The 18950-nt window shown below is 42.1% G+C and overlaps 1 protein-coding gene across 1 annotated transcript in view; it reads right to left on the bottom strand.

Moving 5' to 3' along the window:
* LOC311001218 (ephrin type-A receptor 3-like) overlaps positions 1–17242 on the bottom strand; it is a gene marked incomplete at both ends in the record, with an annotated part of 86476 nt that extends 69234 nt beyond the window's left edge. Inside the window, one exon of the mRNA XM_083992243.1 lies at positions 17128–17242. Within this exon, the coding sequence (XP_083848369.1) occupies positions 17128–17242 (115 nt within the window). The remainder of the gene's footprint in view (positions 1–17127) is intronic.
* Positions 17243–18950: the final 1708 nt, after the last annotated feature.

The following is an 18950-nucleotide window of genomic DNA, read 5'->3' as shown; positions in this document are numbered from 1 at the left end:
AGGTGAGGGATTTGAGAAGTTTGTTTCAACATCTCACATTTTTCCAAAACAGAGTAACTATTGAAATCCATCACAAGAACTGCGATCCACGTTCACGCACAATTTTTCCCCTAGATGTTTCTTAAACATACAGTGTACATATCTCTGGGATTTCTGCCAGCCAAACACAAGTGGAGGTAAATTGAATCTTGTTTGTGGTGTTCACAGATTGGGGAAAAAAATGCAGGTAAACAAACTCAGCTGCAACTTTTATCTTTTCCCATTTACTGCAGAAAATCCACAGATCCTTCTGTGAACACTTCTCATACAACTCCAGCAAAGAAATAGTCGCTATAAAAAGTGCTGACAACATGGTCTGTGGATTATTAGCTCTGGAGATGGATATCTCAGAACCTGAGGACATAAAACTAAAACTATCTCCATGGCTGGATGACATAATAACTCCATGAGTGTAAGTGAGAAAATGTGTGTCTCTTATTAAATAAAACAAACCTTTCAACAAGTGTTTTACGCCGATATTCTGGACTAAAATGCTGTGGTACTAGGAGAAAGTCCGTATTGAAATACGTATATCACTTTAAGAGGAGAGTCCGGCGGGTAAAGTAGGATGAAAACACATATGATTCGAATTGTGTGTTTCCTGTGTGCGATCTCCTGTGCGACAGGAGGAAGTGAGGGAGGATGCAGGAAGGTGAGAATGAAGAGTGAGGAGGAGAAGGTGGCAGGTTGACCAGCGGGAGGCATAATGAAAACCTGCTCTGACTCTGGAGCAAGGTTCTCCACCTGTGTGCACGCATGCGTGTCACTTGTTAGTGTGTGTGCGTGTGCTTGTTGAAGCTTGGCTCGGTAAGGTCCTAATCATGCCTTCAACACCACTGACCATCAATATTTAATCAGTATCCATCTGCAGAGACTGCTGCTTCTCTCTTTCTTCTCTCTCTCTCAATCACACACATCGTAGCTCTCCTAGGTTACCCTGCCGCTATTGAAATCTTTGAACCTATGCTTTCACTCCACAGATCTCAGATCAGACAGCCCGAGTCGCTGACCTGACACAATTGAAAACGACTGCATCACTTTAAAGCAGCACCTCCAATTTTTATAAGGTGCCTGCAGTGACGTGGAAAAACTATTCCAAAGTAAGAAGAAAAGAGAGTTTGCCCTCATGAATGCAAATGAGACTAATCACTCAATTGAAAGAGGTAAAAAAAAAATGCCCCTCTGTGTATCCATACTGCCTGTAGGTGTAACAAAGGGACTGTAAAATCGGTCCGACCTCCTCTTTTTCCTGGCTTCCCCTTTCTTTCTCTTCCTCTCGCTCTCATGCTGTTCATCAGCCCTAACTGAATCCCAGCCGTTCTCCTCCGCTCAGCACACAACGACAGCAGGGAGGCATGTCATGCTGCATTAGAGTGTGTATATATGTGTGTGCGCGTGTAATGGCACGCATATCTGTGCGCGTTTGGGTGCGCTAGCATCCACACAGCAGCCACTGCGTGTGAAAACAGCTAAAAAAGTGCACTTGGTGTAATGAAGCAGAGAGAGAGGCTGCACAGCAGAGCCGAGGTGAGAGAGAGAGATAGATTAAATGAGAGGGATGAGACAGAAACAGCGGAGGAGAGATGCTGAGCAGCAAAAGGTCAGAGGCAGCCTCTAGCCCATGTGTGTATTCAGAGAAACTAAAGACCATTTAGACTGCTTTCCTCAGTTCATGAGCATTTGAGTGGCATACAGAAATAGGACATAATAGTATAATAATATGTGATTTCAGGGCGTGACAGAGAGCCACGTGCACACACACACATCCCCTCACACACTCATATTTCTACTCAGTGATAAAAGCTGCCTATCAACAGGTTTGTGAAAGGTGGTAAAATTGACTGTTTCACATACAGCCAATTATGCCAATTATATCCCCTGTGACTCGCTGGCTGTAGTACCCTTTCATGTTTTCATGAGGAATACAAGTGAAAACAATCTTCATATTTTTTAGGGGTTGGTTTATGAAATTACAATTTATTTCCATACACGTGTATTTAGGGTGAGAGATAGTTTTGGTTCGTGCAGATATTTGGACGGTGCTGTGAGGTAAACACAGGTTTTTGTGCTTGAAACATTGAAATTCTGTACTAGTGTGCCTTTCCAGAAATATTTTCACCTACTCTTGAAAACACACAGGCTTCAACGTGGTCGTTTTACAACACAGAACCTGTATTGCTCTTGGTACGTTACTAGGTAGGTAGTACAATACACACTGACCTTTGTGTGTTTGTGTGCTTCTGATCTGATCCTAGTTTGTTGAACCATTAGGACAGAAGCTGAAACACAGCTGCTAAAATTTTGAATTATTTTTCCAAAATTGTGAGCACCACAAACAAAATTGTAACTCCATGTTCTACCATGGATGGAGGCAGAAATCTCCATGGAGGGTTTTTATTTTTTTTATTTTCAGGCAAATAAAAGCTAAACTGTCGGAATAGCTGGAGACCTCTGAGCTATGAAATATGTTTTCTGGAATTTTTCCAAAGTGACTCTTTAAAGGAGCCTTTTTGTTGTAAGTTGTGCTACTCCTAGCTTACATGGACAATGTTAGCATTAATGAGCTGTTTATTTACCAGACTTTTTAGGGGGTCAGATACCATTGCCTTTACAAGACAAGGCAGCATGCTAACTTCGGTGGAAGAGAATGAACGACAGAGGCAAAATAAACAGTTTCTTCCCGCAACTGCAGGCAGGTCTTGGTAAGAAAAGGAATGGACTTTGATGCTGAACTTGCAACAATTTGCTCTAGACAGGTAAGCAAATAGCTGTTAATGCTAACGTTGGCAATGCAGCAATAGCAAGATTTACAAAAAGCTCTTTTTGTGCATGTGGAGTTACTCATTAGGTGGAAACTTCCTGTGCAGAAGTGTCTAGTAAGCCAAAGTGTTAGTCAGACCATTACATATTCAAAAACCATTTTCTAGTCCACTGGGAAAACACACACACACATACATAAACCTACACATTGACACTTTTTCTCGTCTCCTCACACCTCCTGTCAATATCACTTATCACTTGCAATCAATGGCCAGACTCATCAATGTTGTATTAGCTATAGCTTCCTGTGTGCTGACACAGCCAATATGCATATAGGCTAAAGTGTGTGTGGCACGGTGTGTGTGTGTGTGTGTGTGTGTGTGTGTGTGTGTGTGTGTGTGTGTGTGTGTGTGTGTGTGTGTGTGTGTGTGTGTGTGTGTGTGTGTGTGTGTGTGTGTGGGTGTGTGTGTGTGTGGGAAGAGAAAAGAAGGAGAATACATAGCCTTCTCCCTGAAACAAACGGATCTCCCTCTATCCATATCTGTCTAGAGCTAAACCCTTTGTCTATGTGTTCATCCATCTTTAAATGTTCTCACCCTATCATCTCCATTTCTCTTTTCTTTCTCAGGAGAACTGACTAAATGATGTGCGTGTGAATGTGTGCGTGTGTGTAATCTAAGCCTGGGCCAGGCCAGCTTTGGCCCGGAACAAAAACACCAAGCTCATCACTCAGTCACTCAGGCCAGGCTCATGTTCGACCTAATGACAAGTCACACACACACACACATGCACACACACGATTTCCAGTTCGATGAGCAGCTAAGCATGACATCTCATACTCACAGTGGAGCTTCTTACAAATTTGATCACTCTGACAGCTATTGAAACAACACAAATGTGGATTTCCCTGCAATTCTATCTTAAAATACAACATAAACAACCCAAAGACATGCATACTCCCTAATATTTCCCATGGCTTCATCAGAGGACATAAATGCACAGATCTATACTGAGACACATGTGACCTGATTACTGTGAGAGTTGTTCAGTTACACAGAGACACGCTGTCTTATTGATTTTCAGCACCAAACTGTGAGGTTTACATTTTGAGAATGAAAGATGAGGAGGAACTGGGATGGGGGTGTGAAATTGTACATCAGAAATCCTTGTACAGATACAGGAAAATGCTGAAGCTGCACCCACTTACACAACTGTGCACATAAATGACAAAACATTTTTCAATCTCTTTGTCTCTCCATCTCCTTCTGTGTCTATTTTTCTTCTCACTCCTGTTTCCTCCCTCTGGGGTGTCTGTCTCTCTCTGTCTTCCTCTCTGTTTCTCTCTTCCTCTATCTCTGTTTATGTCTCTCTTCCACTCTCCCTCTCTCTCTCTCTCTCTCTCTCTCTCTCTCCCTGTGTCTGTCTCTCTGGTCGGCACACACTGCTTCAGCTGGGCTGCAAGAAGCTGTGATCCACCTGCCAAGAATCAAACGGCGCTGCCAACAGCCAGATTGGCACACAAAGAGCCCGAGATGCTTGCACACATACACACTCACACACAAGACTGACAAACACACACTTTAAGATGGTGCCAGTGCCACAAAAAGAAAAGACTGCACAATGAGACCACCACACAGACTCAATATAGAGTACAATATGTGACTACATAATAAGCTCTTAAGATCTCTTCTACTCAGAATAGAAAATATGAAATGAATCATTGGACTCAATAGATAATGAAGGGCTTGCTGACACCATAATCAGCATGTTCTCTTACATGTATAAGCCAAGTTGTTGTTATTTCTTACTGATAAGATTTTTATTGAAAAGGTTCTGATGAGTTCCAACCAGTTTTCACTGAGGTTTAATGTCCCTCAACACCCAACACTTGCATTAAAAACGCTGACAGTGACACTTTCACTTCACGGATCCTCTTGTAAAAGAACATCTTTCAGTAATAGTGAGAAGGAAAGTGGGGAAATGCAAATGAGATGCCGATCTTTCCTTTTCAGTACACAATAATCAAATGATCAGACAGAGATGTGTTTGTTTTTGATCAGATTTTTTTTTTAATTTGTATTTAAAACTGACTTCAATAGTGAATCACTTAGACACTACACATACACAATAGGTACAAGCCATCAAAACAAAAACATATAAGAACGCATAAGAATCAGAGCTGCGTTGACAAAGGAAATACTCACTTTTACACCAGGCACTTTAGACACGATAGACGCAGCCTTGTAAGCACTTTTAAAATGTAGCACTTTTGAGTAGCTTTACTTTGTAAGCACTTATTGCAATTGTTGTTTGCATCGTATTTCTATGTGATACTGCTTTTATGTCGTGATATTGGTTTTATGTTTTCTTTTACGTCTGGGGACTACTGTGGCTATGGATGGAAATAAGCAGTTCTGCTAAATCCTCCATCTATTTACAACAATCCTGTATTGTGCTTTCATTAATATGCACAAATATAAGTAATAAATAAACAAAAAAAATAAGTAAGTAATAACAAAGAGCATTGCATGTACTTTTATGTTAATTGTGAATACAAAGTGTAAAATACATTCAAATGCAAATTACTTTGAAATTTGCAACTCTATTGCTTGGTCAACACAATTTGTCTTTGTGCACTCAACAAAACAACATATTTGCATGTAAATACATTGTCAAATATAAATATTTTAAAATTACATAAATTACTACATTTATGTGAAAAAAGTGATAAAATGAGTCTGTGTGCTAAATGTAATGCTACAGCTATGAACTAGTTATCTTAGGCATATTGGTGTGGTTTAGCATAAATGCTGAATTTAGAGAGGACAAGTGGCCTCGTATGTGTTAGGTTTTGTATGATTTAAACAAACTATACAAATGATTACAATCATTTGTAAGCTTGTATGCAGATTTATTTTTTCCTTTGGACTGAGGTAGCCAACCTGTTTGTACAGTACCCGTACTATATGCTAAGGTACACTAAACATCTCTTGATAATACTGAATGCATGAAAGCTGTGTTGATCTACTCTTATAATTTGCTACAAGAAAGGTAAGAGCATTTCCCAAAATGTTCGACTATCCTCGGAGAGACAGTAGGCTACCACTGAGACTCAACTCTCTTCTTTAAGACAACAAAAGGGGCTAAGAGCCTGCTTTAGTAAAACAAAGCCTTGCAGCTTGCAAAGCTTTCCTCCAGATAACTTACTCTGCTCCAATATACAACTGTGCACGAGTACACACAGACACACACCCAATATCTCAGTATTAGTAGCACCGCACACACACAGCTCCCACCGCTTCCACTCCACTGAGAGTGCAGTTCAACGAGTGAGAGTGTTGTCAGGGCAACAAACGGGCCGGTGGAGAGCAGGATGAAGGAGTGGGAAGAGTTGAGCTCTGAACTTTAGGAAGAAACTGGTGTCGTACCAGGACTGCTACACTTTCTCTCTCACTGTCTTTTCATCAGTCCTCTCTCCACTCATCCACAAACCACCAGAGGCTCTCCGTCCGTCCGTCTTTTTTCCTCTAGTTTTCTCTCTCCATCTGCGCCCGCATGCTCTGCTCATTTTATTGAAGTTCTCTGATACTGTATGTCCTCTGGTTAGTTTTACCATAGACATGGGAGATAGGTTGACTGTAGTAATTGAAGAAGTTGGCATCACACTGAATTTTTTTTTCCTAATCGGACGTCTCTGCATTTTAGGATTTTTCAATTCAACAATTCTGCAGTTTGTATTCATACTTTAGATTTTCTGTTTGCAGAAGCTGGCATATCCTAGGCTGCAATGTTTCAATTTCACTTTTCAGTGCAGTTTAGGGGGAGACGTTAGATGAGGTGTCTGGCATGATTTCAGAGTAAAAATATTATTTTTCTTCGAGTGTGATAGCTGGCTGCAAAATGTGTCAATGAATAATTCAATGGAGTTAAATTAAATTCTAATCCCAATTCTTATGTGATTCACTTCCATTGCCGTTTCTCCTGCTTTCCATTCTGATCGGTGAAATGTTATGTTGATCCTCTACACTTCAACACACACAAAATTAAATTCCACTTTGGGCTGGACTTAATTACACAGATTAAAATCAGCTATATTAAGTAGCCTCGATCTGCATAATTACACAGTAGCCTATAGCTGTACAAATGAGTGATAGACAGGAGCAGACCACTGAAGCTAAAAAGCTGATTCTGTGAAACACATGAAAAAAATCAATTAGGTATTGACATGCATGGCTAAGTGGTAGTTAGGTGTCTGGATCGTCGGTCATCTGACTTACACAAATTAAATTATAAAACCTGTGAATGGAATTATAATAAAATAACTGTTTATCATTTGCCCTTAAACTGAAAAACAAAGTTACTAAATGCATAATTAATAATGACTCTACCAAATATAATAACTGAACTCTAACAACACTGTGGGTATTTTTATAGGCACTAAGGTGCTGGCCATCAGGTTTTTGAAATATCACTTGAATGTGTTTGTGCAACACAGCAGCACTCATCCCCGTTTTGAGAAACTGAAATACACTAATGGGGCGCATAGAGAAATAAATGGAAAAATTTGGCATACAAACACAGCGCTGAGGCCACTGATCCATATCTGCTTGTGCAGGTGTGTCTTTAACAGTAATCATTAACATTAAAATGGTGATGTGTACACCGATGTGCACTGCACACTGATGTGCGCGCATGACACTGATTAATTGGCTATCATTTGTTGCTTCCCTCTTCCATTATTTATGATAACAATGGAGAAATAAAGTACACCAGAGAAATAAATGCTGCAGCATTTATTTCAGCAAAAAACCAAAGTGGGTAAACCAATAACTGGGACATAAATAACAAAGAGTGGTGGGGAGTCAAATCATCAATCATCTATGCGGAGATATAAAATTACACCATGTTCCATATAATTATCACTAGAATATTATATATTCCACAGAATCTGTTTAATCAGTTATCTGGCTCTCAACATTAGCTACTTTACAACAAATGTGTTAAGCGACGTACAAATAAACTGTGATGTGTGCTACTTGCATTTTCTTGATTGGCACATTTTCCCATCCAGAGCATATGTTCAATGATAAATACTACCAATACTACCAATGCAAATGTGTGTGACACATGTGGTAAGATATTGTGATGAATGCTGCGGACAAGAGGAAATTTACAAAGCAGCTGTCATCAATATTCTTAATCGTTGTTTCTGTGCAATATTCTCTCACATAACTCATACAAAGAGGGAGACAACTCCGATTAACAAGGATATACATCTGCCTTACTTATTGAAAGTTCTCATTATATGTCTGTGAATTTTCGTGAATAAACCAGACACAATGTGAGATAAATCTAACCCAATTTCAGGTACAGATAAGTTTGAGATAACAGATGAGTTGTCTTCTTCTATGCTGCAGTCACAATAGAGGAAAAATGTGACGACTGCTGCAGAGCTCTTTTTGAATTCAGCTGCTTTAGTGAAGTGATTTTTAAAAAGGAATCGGCATGGTTTATTGAAAACCTTATTCTCTAAAGCCTTGAAAAATGCTCCAGCAGCCCAAAAGGCAGATGGTGCACAAAACCAAACCAAAAATATTAATGAAAATATCCATGTGCTGTGTGTGATGAACTGTACCTCGATGAGCTTGCTTCTTTTTTTTTGGGACAGCTCCCACCCCATGCACTCCACCTTCCACTTTGAGGTACATTAGCCTACTCTGCTATTTCATATACACTGGCAACACTAGCAGAACAGAAAAGATGCCATTCTGACAGGAGCGCTGCCCTAGTTTGTCGCTTGAAGAGGCTCTGGAGTGTGTGTGTGTGTGTGTGTGTGTGTGTGTGTGTGTGTATGGGGGGCTGGGGGGTGCTGGTTGAATGCTTACAGTGTTGAACTGTGACACGCAGTCAGATCCAGACACTTGTTTTTTTTTTTAATAAGCCCCTTCCACTTGTATGCCAACAACTCATCAAGGGCAGAGAGCAAAAGAGCAACATACTGTACACAAACCAGAGACCTTGAGAGATCAGAAACATGTGTAGCACGTGTGCCGCCCGCTACATACACACAAACTGCGATGCACAACACAGTTCATTTAACAAGCTGAATTAAAATAGCCAGTGAGAATTGAATAGAATGAATGAGCAGTGACAGAGGAGGGAGTGTCTTTCTCTAAATTCTCCCTCAAGTGGCGTGTGTCTCTCCTTTTTGGCTTTTCTTCAACCTTTTTTGTGCTCTGTTGGTTCTTAAGACATTCCTCCTGATGGGACAAGAGCACACACACACATACACACACACAAACACACACACACAGCTGTCACACAGTGGTTGGTCACAGGAGGGTAAATTGGTCTGGAATCTCATGAGCAGTGGAGACGGATAGGAAATCACATGTCAGATAAAAGTGTGCTTAGACAGGCTGCTACTGGATACACACACATATAACATACACACACACACACACACACAAACAAGGACCTCAGTACCTGTCAGTGCCACACACCTGCAGTAATTGTCTGTCTAGCAGCTTGTCTGTCTGCCCTCATGCCGCCATCGAATCAAACTTAAACCAATTTGCACTGATGTGGACACCATCAAGTAGTAAGCAGAGAGATGTAACAAGCTTAACTTGCAAAACGCTGGAGCTGAAATGGATGAGCGGAGAGGATGTAATGCCGGAAAACTCATGGGGGAATTATGCTTAAACAAAACAACCTCGAAACAACAGGCGAATGTTTGCTAGCTTGGCCCCGTTTGCTGCTGCTCCATTTTGTCTGGCAAAACATCACAGGATTCAGCTAATATCCATACTGACCAATGTACAGTCTCCTTGTATTTAGAGAGGAATGTCGAGACTGCTAAAAAAAAAAAAAAAAGGCAGTTAGAAACTTAAAGGGATAGTTCAACATTTTGGCAAATTGGCCCATTGCCATAATCCCTATAGTCATAGCAGTAGGTTCGTTACCTTTATTTGTCGGTGTAAGCTATTTTTAGAACGGCGGAGCGGAGCGGCAGGCTGCTCAGAGCTACACTATGGAGGCTAATGGAATTTCTTGGTTTCCCTCATCAAACTCATCAAATACAAAATCCCAAAACTCCAAAACGCTTTCGTGGACAAGTTGTGAGCTGCACAATCACCACGCTATGAGATAATAATAGAACGTTACGAGACAGAGTTGTTTTAGAGGTAAATTCATGCAAAACCGCTGATGCGCGTTGCCTTCAGGGACAGTTTTTCAGCAAGCAGACTCTGTATTTACCCTGTATTTACCTCGAAAACGGCTCCGTTTCGTAACGTTCCATTATTATCTCATAGCGTGGTGATTGTGCAGGTCACAACTTGTCCACGAAAGCGTTTTGGAGTTTTGGGATTTTGTATTTGATGAGTTTGATGAGGGAAACCAAGAAATTCCATTAGCCTCCATAGTGTAGCTCTGAACAGCCTGCCGCTCCGCTCCTCCGTTCTAAAAATAGCTTACACCGACAAATAAAGGTAACGAACCTACTGCTATGACTATAGGGATTATGGCAATGGGCCAATTTGCCAAAATGTTGAACTATCCCTTTAATAGCATTAGTGTTTTCTGACCGGACACTCGGTTTAATTACTTTGAACAGCCAGCCACCGTGATAAAACGTTAGTCTACTTCTGCTTGATGTCATTTTCATCATAATTTTGTCCGAAAAACTTCAACAACTTGTACACCTTTCAGAAAAATAAAAGTCAGTGGCTACCTGTATGAATACCGACACTTCAATTTAAACTCCCAACTCCTCAGGTGTTTTGTGCTCATAATAAACAGCTGCTCATCAGCTCATGTTGCTGCTTTCTTGGCCAGGCCATGCTTGTAAAAGAGATTTTTTTTTATCTCAAGCAATTTGCCTGGTAAAATAAAGGTTAAAAAAGAAAAAGGATTGGAGCAGCTGGCCAGCAAACATATCTACAGATGACCCAAATCCCTCTGCTGGTTGTTTATAAGGCCGCCTATAATGCAGTCTTTCACAGTCATAGCACGAGCCAAGCCCACAGAGCAAACAACACAAAACAAAAACAGAAAGTGAAAGAGAATGTGCGACAGAGAAAGAGGGACGGAGTGGAAACCGAGTGAAAGAGAGAGGGGTGGAGGTAAGAAAACAACCTAATTCAATTTAGCCAATTTAAAGGTCAGGACAAGGGGTGCAGGGTGGGTGGTGCATGTAAGTGATGAGGGGCAGTGAGAGAGAAGTGCTGGTTTGTGTGTGTGTGCCTGTGTTCCTGTGTGTGTTTTACGGTGGCGTATATAGACAGGGTTGGGGAGTAAAGGATTACACATTTGCTCTCTCATGCAGGGAAAGAAAGGAGGGTTAAGTGCTAAACTTGTCAGCCGTCTCTGCTGAAGTTGGCTTCATTTTGGTAATGTTGATATTGGGATGCCCAGCATATTCCAATGTACGGTCGATGGCAAAAAAACATGAATGAAAAAAGGATCACATTTTTAAAAGGATCCTGGACTCTCATTATAATGATAATGTTTATAATGAGCATGGTTTAACAGCAATGTCACGCTGTTTCCAAAACGACACCGACTTCAGCAGAGAAGTGATTTTTAGAGTTAGCCTACAGATTTAACAGTGGCTCCTGTCATTACTTTGTTTTCAAAATATCATCATGTTGCTTGCCCTATACGCTCACAAACAAAACCTATTTTAAATTGTGTTTTTTTTTGGAGGGTATTCTGCAGAAGTATTAAAGATTCAGAGGCTGTAGTCTGGATTGTAGAGCAGAGAAAGCTGCTCAGTTTTAATATAGCCTAAGCCTACTAATTTAATGTGATTGGCTATTTAAAAAAAAATCATTAAAATATGGCTGGATGATCAATAACAAATTGGACTGTGACAAATTCAAACACATTTATTAATGCCTTAGTTTAAAGGAGCCACGGTAGCCTTTGAGATCATGTGTAAGATCATTCTCTAAAGCAAATTCAGTGTCCCAGTTAAAGGCGCTCAGGCAGGCGATTTTGAAATAATCCAGAAAGTATTCAGAATACATTACTTTACTTGAGTAATCCAAATACATTACAGATTACATTTAATAAGGACATGTAATCAGTAATCTGTAGGGGTAAGTAACCTTCCCAACACTGCGTATAGACAGTGGTCAAGGCCCAGTGATCAGTGATTTGAGCAGCAGCAGTTAAGGGCTTGTTCAGGGGGGGAGGGGTGCTTATACCCAAACCTCACTTCAACATCATACATCACACACTGAGGGAAGACTTCCTTTGACATTAATGAACTCTGCATCTGACGGGAGTCGTCCAAGCCTAGAAACTGTTTAAGGTCTGGCTGGTTAAGACACACACGTTTGCCCTCACAAAGGAAGCCAAAATAATGTGTGAAGCTTAGAATCTGCTGTTTCCTCGTAGAGAGATATAAAATAAATTAACATACACACGGTCCACAATATTACGTTTTCCCAAGCACACCCCGAAAATTCAACGCACTTTGTGGCTTCTTTTCATATGCATATACAGTATGGATATATTCCAGATGCTTTTATTTGTTTTCACATTTATTATTTTTTAGACTTTTTATGAATAATTCAACAACAGAAAATAGAGAGGGTTAGATGAGGATGTCAACATTACTGTCATGCATGGAGAATTAAGCCCAAACAAGGAGACTGTTAGCTTATCTTAGCATTAAACCTTGTCTCATTGATTCATCTCTAAAACTCACTAATTAACACATAATGTCTTGTTTATTAAACGTGTTGAAAATAACACTGTCAACACAGCCATTTGTGGTTATATAGTGGTTGTGTGCTGTATTATTTCCCTGACCTGAAAACCTTCACAATGACTGACAACACCACCAGCAACTTCCTGTTAAAGCCAAAATAGCTGCTACAAAAACAAAACGACATGACGTGTTAATTCATTGGGCTTTAAAGGTGCTGGTAGGTGAATTTCTGTCTGTTTCCCCATTTTCAGTCTTTGCTTCCAGGCTGTGGCTTCATATTTATCAGATAAACGTGAGAGTAGTATCAAATTTCTCATCTAACTCTTGACGGGAAAGAAAGAACGAATATACGTCATACCGCATTCGAGCTCTCTTACCAACACAACAACAGAAAGACAGAAAAGTAAATGGAATGAATTTGAATAGGCAGTGCTGAATACAAAAACCATATTTAGCAGCCACTGACTATGGCACAATGGCTCTGTGGGTGCTGTTATGGGTTCTCTGCTCAGCAGAGCACAGAGAAAAGGTTGAGTTATTCAGTTTGTCTACAACTACGTCTCTGTCTTTGTTCCGTTTTTCATCATCACTTGTGTTTTGTCTCAGATTCTCTCTTGTGAATCGGCCTTTTATTTATATTTTCAGTCGCCCTGCCTCTCTCATGTTCTCTCTCTTTCTCTTTCTCTCTCTTTCTCTCTGTCACACACACACACACACACACACACACACACACACACACACACACACACACACATGCGCACACAATGAATCCATGAGGTGAAGCCCTCACAGCAGAATCATTCTCTGTCACTGAGCTGTATTTATAACCCCATCTATCAGCCAGACCCGGGAATACGTGACACTATTCTCCGGACCAAGACCACCAAAACTGCCCCCCAGCCATACATTACTTTAGCACGAGTGTGTGTGTGTGCATGTGTGTGTGTGCATGCAGACTCACACACACACATATGTGTGCTTGCGTAGGGGCATGTGTTAAGCAGATATAGGGCTCAACCTCATTACAGAAATCATACAGTGGCTCACGGCTCCTGTCCAACTGTTAGAGGTCAGAGAAAGAGTCAGAGAGAGAGAGGGAAGAGAGAGGGAAGAGAGAAGAGGACAAGAGGGGAAACAACTAAGAGGAGAGCGATGAATGCCAGGAGGGAGGCTGATAGAAAATAGAGGAGGGCAAGATATGAGAGAGGAGGATTAAAGATGGAGTAGAGGAAGTAGCAAAGAAAAACAGGAGGGTGCTTCCACTTCTGCACTGCTGTCTCTGTGCTGCTCTCTGATGAGAGCGGAGATCTATATCCTCTTCTGTCCAAGGTCATGGTTGTTACATGGGAGCAGAGCAATATCTCAGACTCTCTCTCTCACACACACACACACAGACTTTGTGAGGTATGGCTCTGCCGATAACTACAAGCAACCATTATAGATTAAAGCAATTAAACCAGAGGCGACCTTTAACCCAACATTTTACCACAGTCAGGATCTCGTGCGAATCATAAGATGTGTGTGTGTGTGTGTTTATGTGTGTGTGTGTGTAAGTAGAGGGCATGCTTTACATATGCTTGCCTCACTGCACATTCTTAATGTTCGCCTTACGAAGCAATACAGCGTTTCCCCCCCAGTACCCTCAGGCCAATCCAATAAAAAACTTCATGTGTAGTCTCAAGACCAATTACAGATTACAGAAAACCTCAAGACTATAGTATAAATCCAAGTCTGAATCACCACGAGTTTCCATGTTTCCCCTCCCTCTGCCGTATTAGGTCAATAGTATATCATGTGCGCACTGATTTCGGGCAGAATTTGGAATTAAATCATTGATTTGCCTCCATTAATACACTCTAATCAACATCCAGCTGCGGTGGAAGGAAGCACGAATCTCCGATCACGCTCCTTCGTTTTTCAAGCATTGAGGAGGTATATTTAGAGACAGGGGGGGAAGACATAAAAATAGAAAGGAGTGGTAGTCTGCTCCACTCCCCGGGATGATTCTACACAAGAAAGGAGTTGTTTAGAGGTAACAGGGAGGAGAATGTGCAAAGAAACGACAAATACAGCGTGGTTGCACCGTGTCAGAGAGGGTGAGTGGGGAAGAGGCGACGAGGACAGCAGGACAATAGGACAACAGGAGACCTGCCAGGGAGCTGTTACATCAGTGTGCCCTCAGGGTTCAGACTCATTGTGTGTTGGGCTCCCTCTGCTGGCGCACCCAAAAACTCATCCACTCCTCGTCCTCCTTTCAACTGGTGATGACAAAGGCCTTCGGATGATGCTCTTCATCGCAGCAACTTATGAATGAATCCATTTCCACTTCCACGGGAGAGCTTGTTCCCACCGTCCACACTTCCTCACAGCAATTTCAAGCAATTCTGCCGTTTCTCTCGAAGCGCCGTGTTCCTCCAGTCCACCCTCATAACTGTGTTTCTTATAAATGCCAACAATTTTGGAGGAGATCAATAGCACCGGTTGTAAACTAAGCTTGTTGACAGCTTAACACTATTTTCCCGCTAACGCTATCAGCTCTATCAAAGGGACTGTGTTCTTAATTGAGCCTTGAGAGCTGCATCTCTCCTTTTATGACAGCCTCGCTTCTGCTACTAGACAGACTCAGAGGGAGGATTTCCTGGAATAACATGACTGCCGAGATGCGTGGGTGGAGAATATGCACACTCATAGACAAACACAAGGTACATACACACATACGCACACAGACACAGACACACACACACACACACACTGGCACAAAGAAGAGCAATCCCTCAACAAAGCGTGCAGTCACAGCAGGAAAACTGGCAGGCCGAAAGGTAAAAGCAGAGCGTAGAGCGGCGGGCAAAAATGGCTTCATTGGATTACTGTCCCAATGGGGCACATGCACACACCCTCTACACACGCACACACACACACATACACTAGTCGGCCGCTGAGTTTAAAAGGTGCCAATTAGACCAATAGTCAGAAACAGCAGGAAGAGAAATGACCAGAGGATGAAGCACTAAACGAGTCACACACACACACACACAGCACACACATAGTGCTTTTAAAATTCTTTGACAAAGTGTGTATGAGTTACAAGGGAACCCCTTGACCCGTCAGCCACCTCAAATATTCTCCTACTGAACATGACACACACACACACACACACACACAACTGCTCACACGCGCCGCAACTCACAGATGCTCCTTTTGTGTTTATCTAAATCAACAGGAGTTTCCTTTGGCCTCCAGTTGGTTTCATCATTCATACTAATTTCAATGAATATTTTAACAGTGTGTTTGTGTCACCCTCACATGCATTGTCTCCTGCTGTTAAAACACTCCTCCTCCTCCTTCTCTCTCTCTCTCTCTCTCGCCGACTGTCTATCCTCCAGAGCTTTTGTTCTGTGTGAACTCCTCGGGGCTGTGACATACATTCAGCTCAGTGTACGTACAGCACAGCTTATATACTGTTAAGTCAGCCTTAGACCGGAGATCCCATCAGACCATAGTGTGGCCTGTCACTGGGTGTGTGTGTGTGTGTGTGTGTTTGATGTGACTCGTTTACAGTAACTGTTTAATCTTTCCTGGGTGAGCCTGGAGTTGATTTTGTGTGAGTGAGAAAGAGACAAAGAAAATGTCAATGAACGGCAAATCATGCAGCTCATAACAGGGATGGAGCCTTGTTGAGCTACAGAACTGGAGCTTTTGACACTGAACCAATACAACTCAAGCCACAGCTACATCACCTCCAACTCCTCTGACATCCAACAAGCAAAAAATAATTAAATTAATAGCTAAATAAATAAAAATGACAAAACACCACACACTCTCCCACTTTTCCAACAGCCACTTATTACGTTTCCCTTCCTCTCTCTGCTTAGTGCAACTTCATCTACCCATTAAAACAAGCCAGCTTCCATGTTTCACTCCACCAAGCAGTCAGGAGTAGTTAGTAAGTAAATGCATTGGCAGATTTCAGCCGAGCATCGATGTTAATACAATAACTGAGAGGAGCTGTGACAAATTTAATGTAATTGCTGCTCCTCATTTGCAGACCGAGGCAGAGAAAAACATCTATCAGTGTGTTATAATGAAGATATGTATAATTGAGAAGGATTTTGGCAGGGATGTCAATGTTGTTTTGGCCTAATCATTATAAGTTGGACTACTTTGATGCGAGGAGAATAGTTCCACCGATAAATACAATGTGGAGGAGCCCCCCCCCCCCCGATGTCAGAAAGTGAAATGTCTACATCAGCCTCCTCTATCTCCAGCATGGCAGGGCTGCCCGTGTGTATATGTCATACAAATTTAATGTCAGTATGCTCGAGAAAGAGAAACGTGACGAACAGAGCCCCTCTCCCCTCCTCCTCCTCCTCCCTCGTTCTCTCTCTCCCTCTCTATCCCCGCTTTTCTTAATGCATGATTCATAACCGAGCCGAGCACTTAACGGGAGTCTCCGCCGCTCCGCTCCGCTCCTTTCCCCGGCAAGTGGAACCGCGGGATCGGGGGGCTTCCTCCTCCTCCTCCGCCAAACACACACCGCGCACAGCCAAGTCATCTATCTCACTCCACTTTAAAGGGGCTCAACACAAACCACGCCGGGGATCACCCACCTTCATTCTCCGGGTAATTCCGTAACGCCCGGCACGGCGACAGCGCGTAAAAAAGAAGCAGGGAGGACAGGAGGGAAAGAGATGGATAGATCCACAGGACGCGTGGTGGTGCCATTTTCAGGCTGCGCTGCGCCCTCGCTGCATCCCTGTTGGCGGTGTCGAGTCGGTGAGCGCAGCCTTGCGATTGAGGAGAGGGGGAGAGGGAGAGAGTGAGTGAGAGAGAGAGAGGGAGGAGAGGAGAGGAGGAGAGGCGGTGGGAAGGAGGGTCCACAGTCAGCCAAGTCCTGTCAATCAGCCGCCTGGCTCTGGGGTGGTATAGCAGCGGTGTTAGGAGGCTCCTTGCACTAGGTTACACTGCAAAAAAAAAAGATATGAGTTTTAGAATTAGAGCAAACAACCCTTTCAACTGTGGGACTTAACCAAAGTGTTGTTATCTCATCCAAAAACAAGTTGCATAATGGAACTTGAGATTTAATAATCCATGTCCACCATTAGGAGCAGTGACACTGACTATTTAACCCTACTGTAAATCTCCACATGGAGCACACACATTTATTATTTTTGGGAGATGTTACTCACATTATTAAATTACAACAGCATCCAGGTAAAATAGTGATTCCACTGTGTTTTGTTGGGTTTACCTAGTGCCACATTCTTGGGTCGAACAAACCAACCTCAAAAAGCTACCTCGTTACCGATCCAGAGTTGTTTGGATCCACAGTCGATAGTCTGAGTAACATCAGGATAAACACTTCCATCTCACTGTAGAAAATACTGTCAATTATTTTGATAAGCGACATGGGCACACGGCAATTACTGGATTAGTGTCAGCTCCGACTTGCCTCTCTCTGTCTTTGCCCAGTTGTTGATATGGATCCTGCAGATGCTACCAGCAGAAGACGGCGCTGACATGCACAACAGATCCCAATCAAACACTTAATGGAGATTTATTCAGCCTATATTACATTGTATTTGACTCCAGTTTGGACGTCAAGAATGTGAATGTGGCTGCTGGTACATCTCGAGCAGGCTGTCTTTAAACATGAATAAGTAATGTGCGCAGCCTGTCATGTGAAATGTGCTAGGAAAAGCTGAGAGTGTGCAAGGTCAACCTCTCAATCTTCCACTTCTTTTACGCAGCCAACTGACAGGGCTCATGTGGCGAAACCGCTGCCCCTGACGGGAGGAGATGCCTCTAAGAGGGACATGTTGCCTCGCTCGCTCAAAGGGCCCAGTGTGAACACGTGAGTTTGTGTTCACACACTGAATATTGTCTCTCATCCCTCCAATGTCAGTGTTAAGCAATTTTTTTTTTAGGTTGAGTTCAGCACATCACTCTGAAAACCAACAGAGGATGTGACTGAAACTGCCTATTTTGGTTTTTGGCTGAATTAAACAAAGATATATATGTTTTTATAGGTGCTGGATGTTGTTTGGACAGATCCAAATGAGCTGCTAACCCATTTCCAGTCTTTATACCAAGCCAAGCTAACAAGCTGGTATAATTTTTTCATCAATTCCTATAAGAAAATCTAATGAGCATATTCCCAAAATGTTGGAACTAATCCTTTATTTCTCACTTCTACTAAAACATTTTTGGTGTGTGTTTTTGAATGTAAACTGTTTGAGATTAGAGTCTATTTTCATATCTAAATTAGCAATTTTCTCTCTTTGAATGCCCACGGGAATTGAAAGAGATCCTATAGGTCACCTGATGCACTGGGATTCTTTTTTTCTTTTCCCGCTGCTGTGGCTAGCAGGCAAATGTGATCTAAGCACGCCATGATTTATGGAAGGATCATGACCACAATTATATTTACCAC

The sequence above is a fragment of the Trachurus trachurus genome (assembly GCF_905171665.1).
Source record: "Trachurus trachurus genome assembly, chromosome: 17".
NCBI classification, from domain to species: Eukaryota; Metazoa; Chordata; class Actinopteri; order Carangiformes; family Carangidae; genus Trachurus; species Trachurus trachurus.
This window is presented reverse-complemented; position numbering and strand designations above follow the sequence as displayed.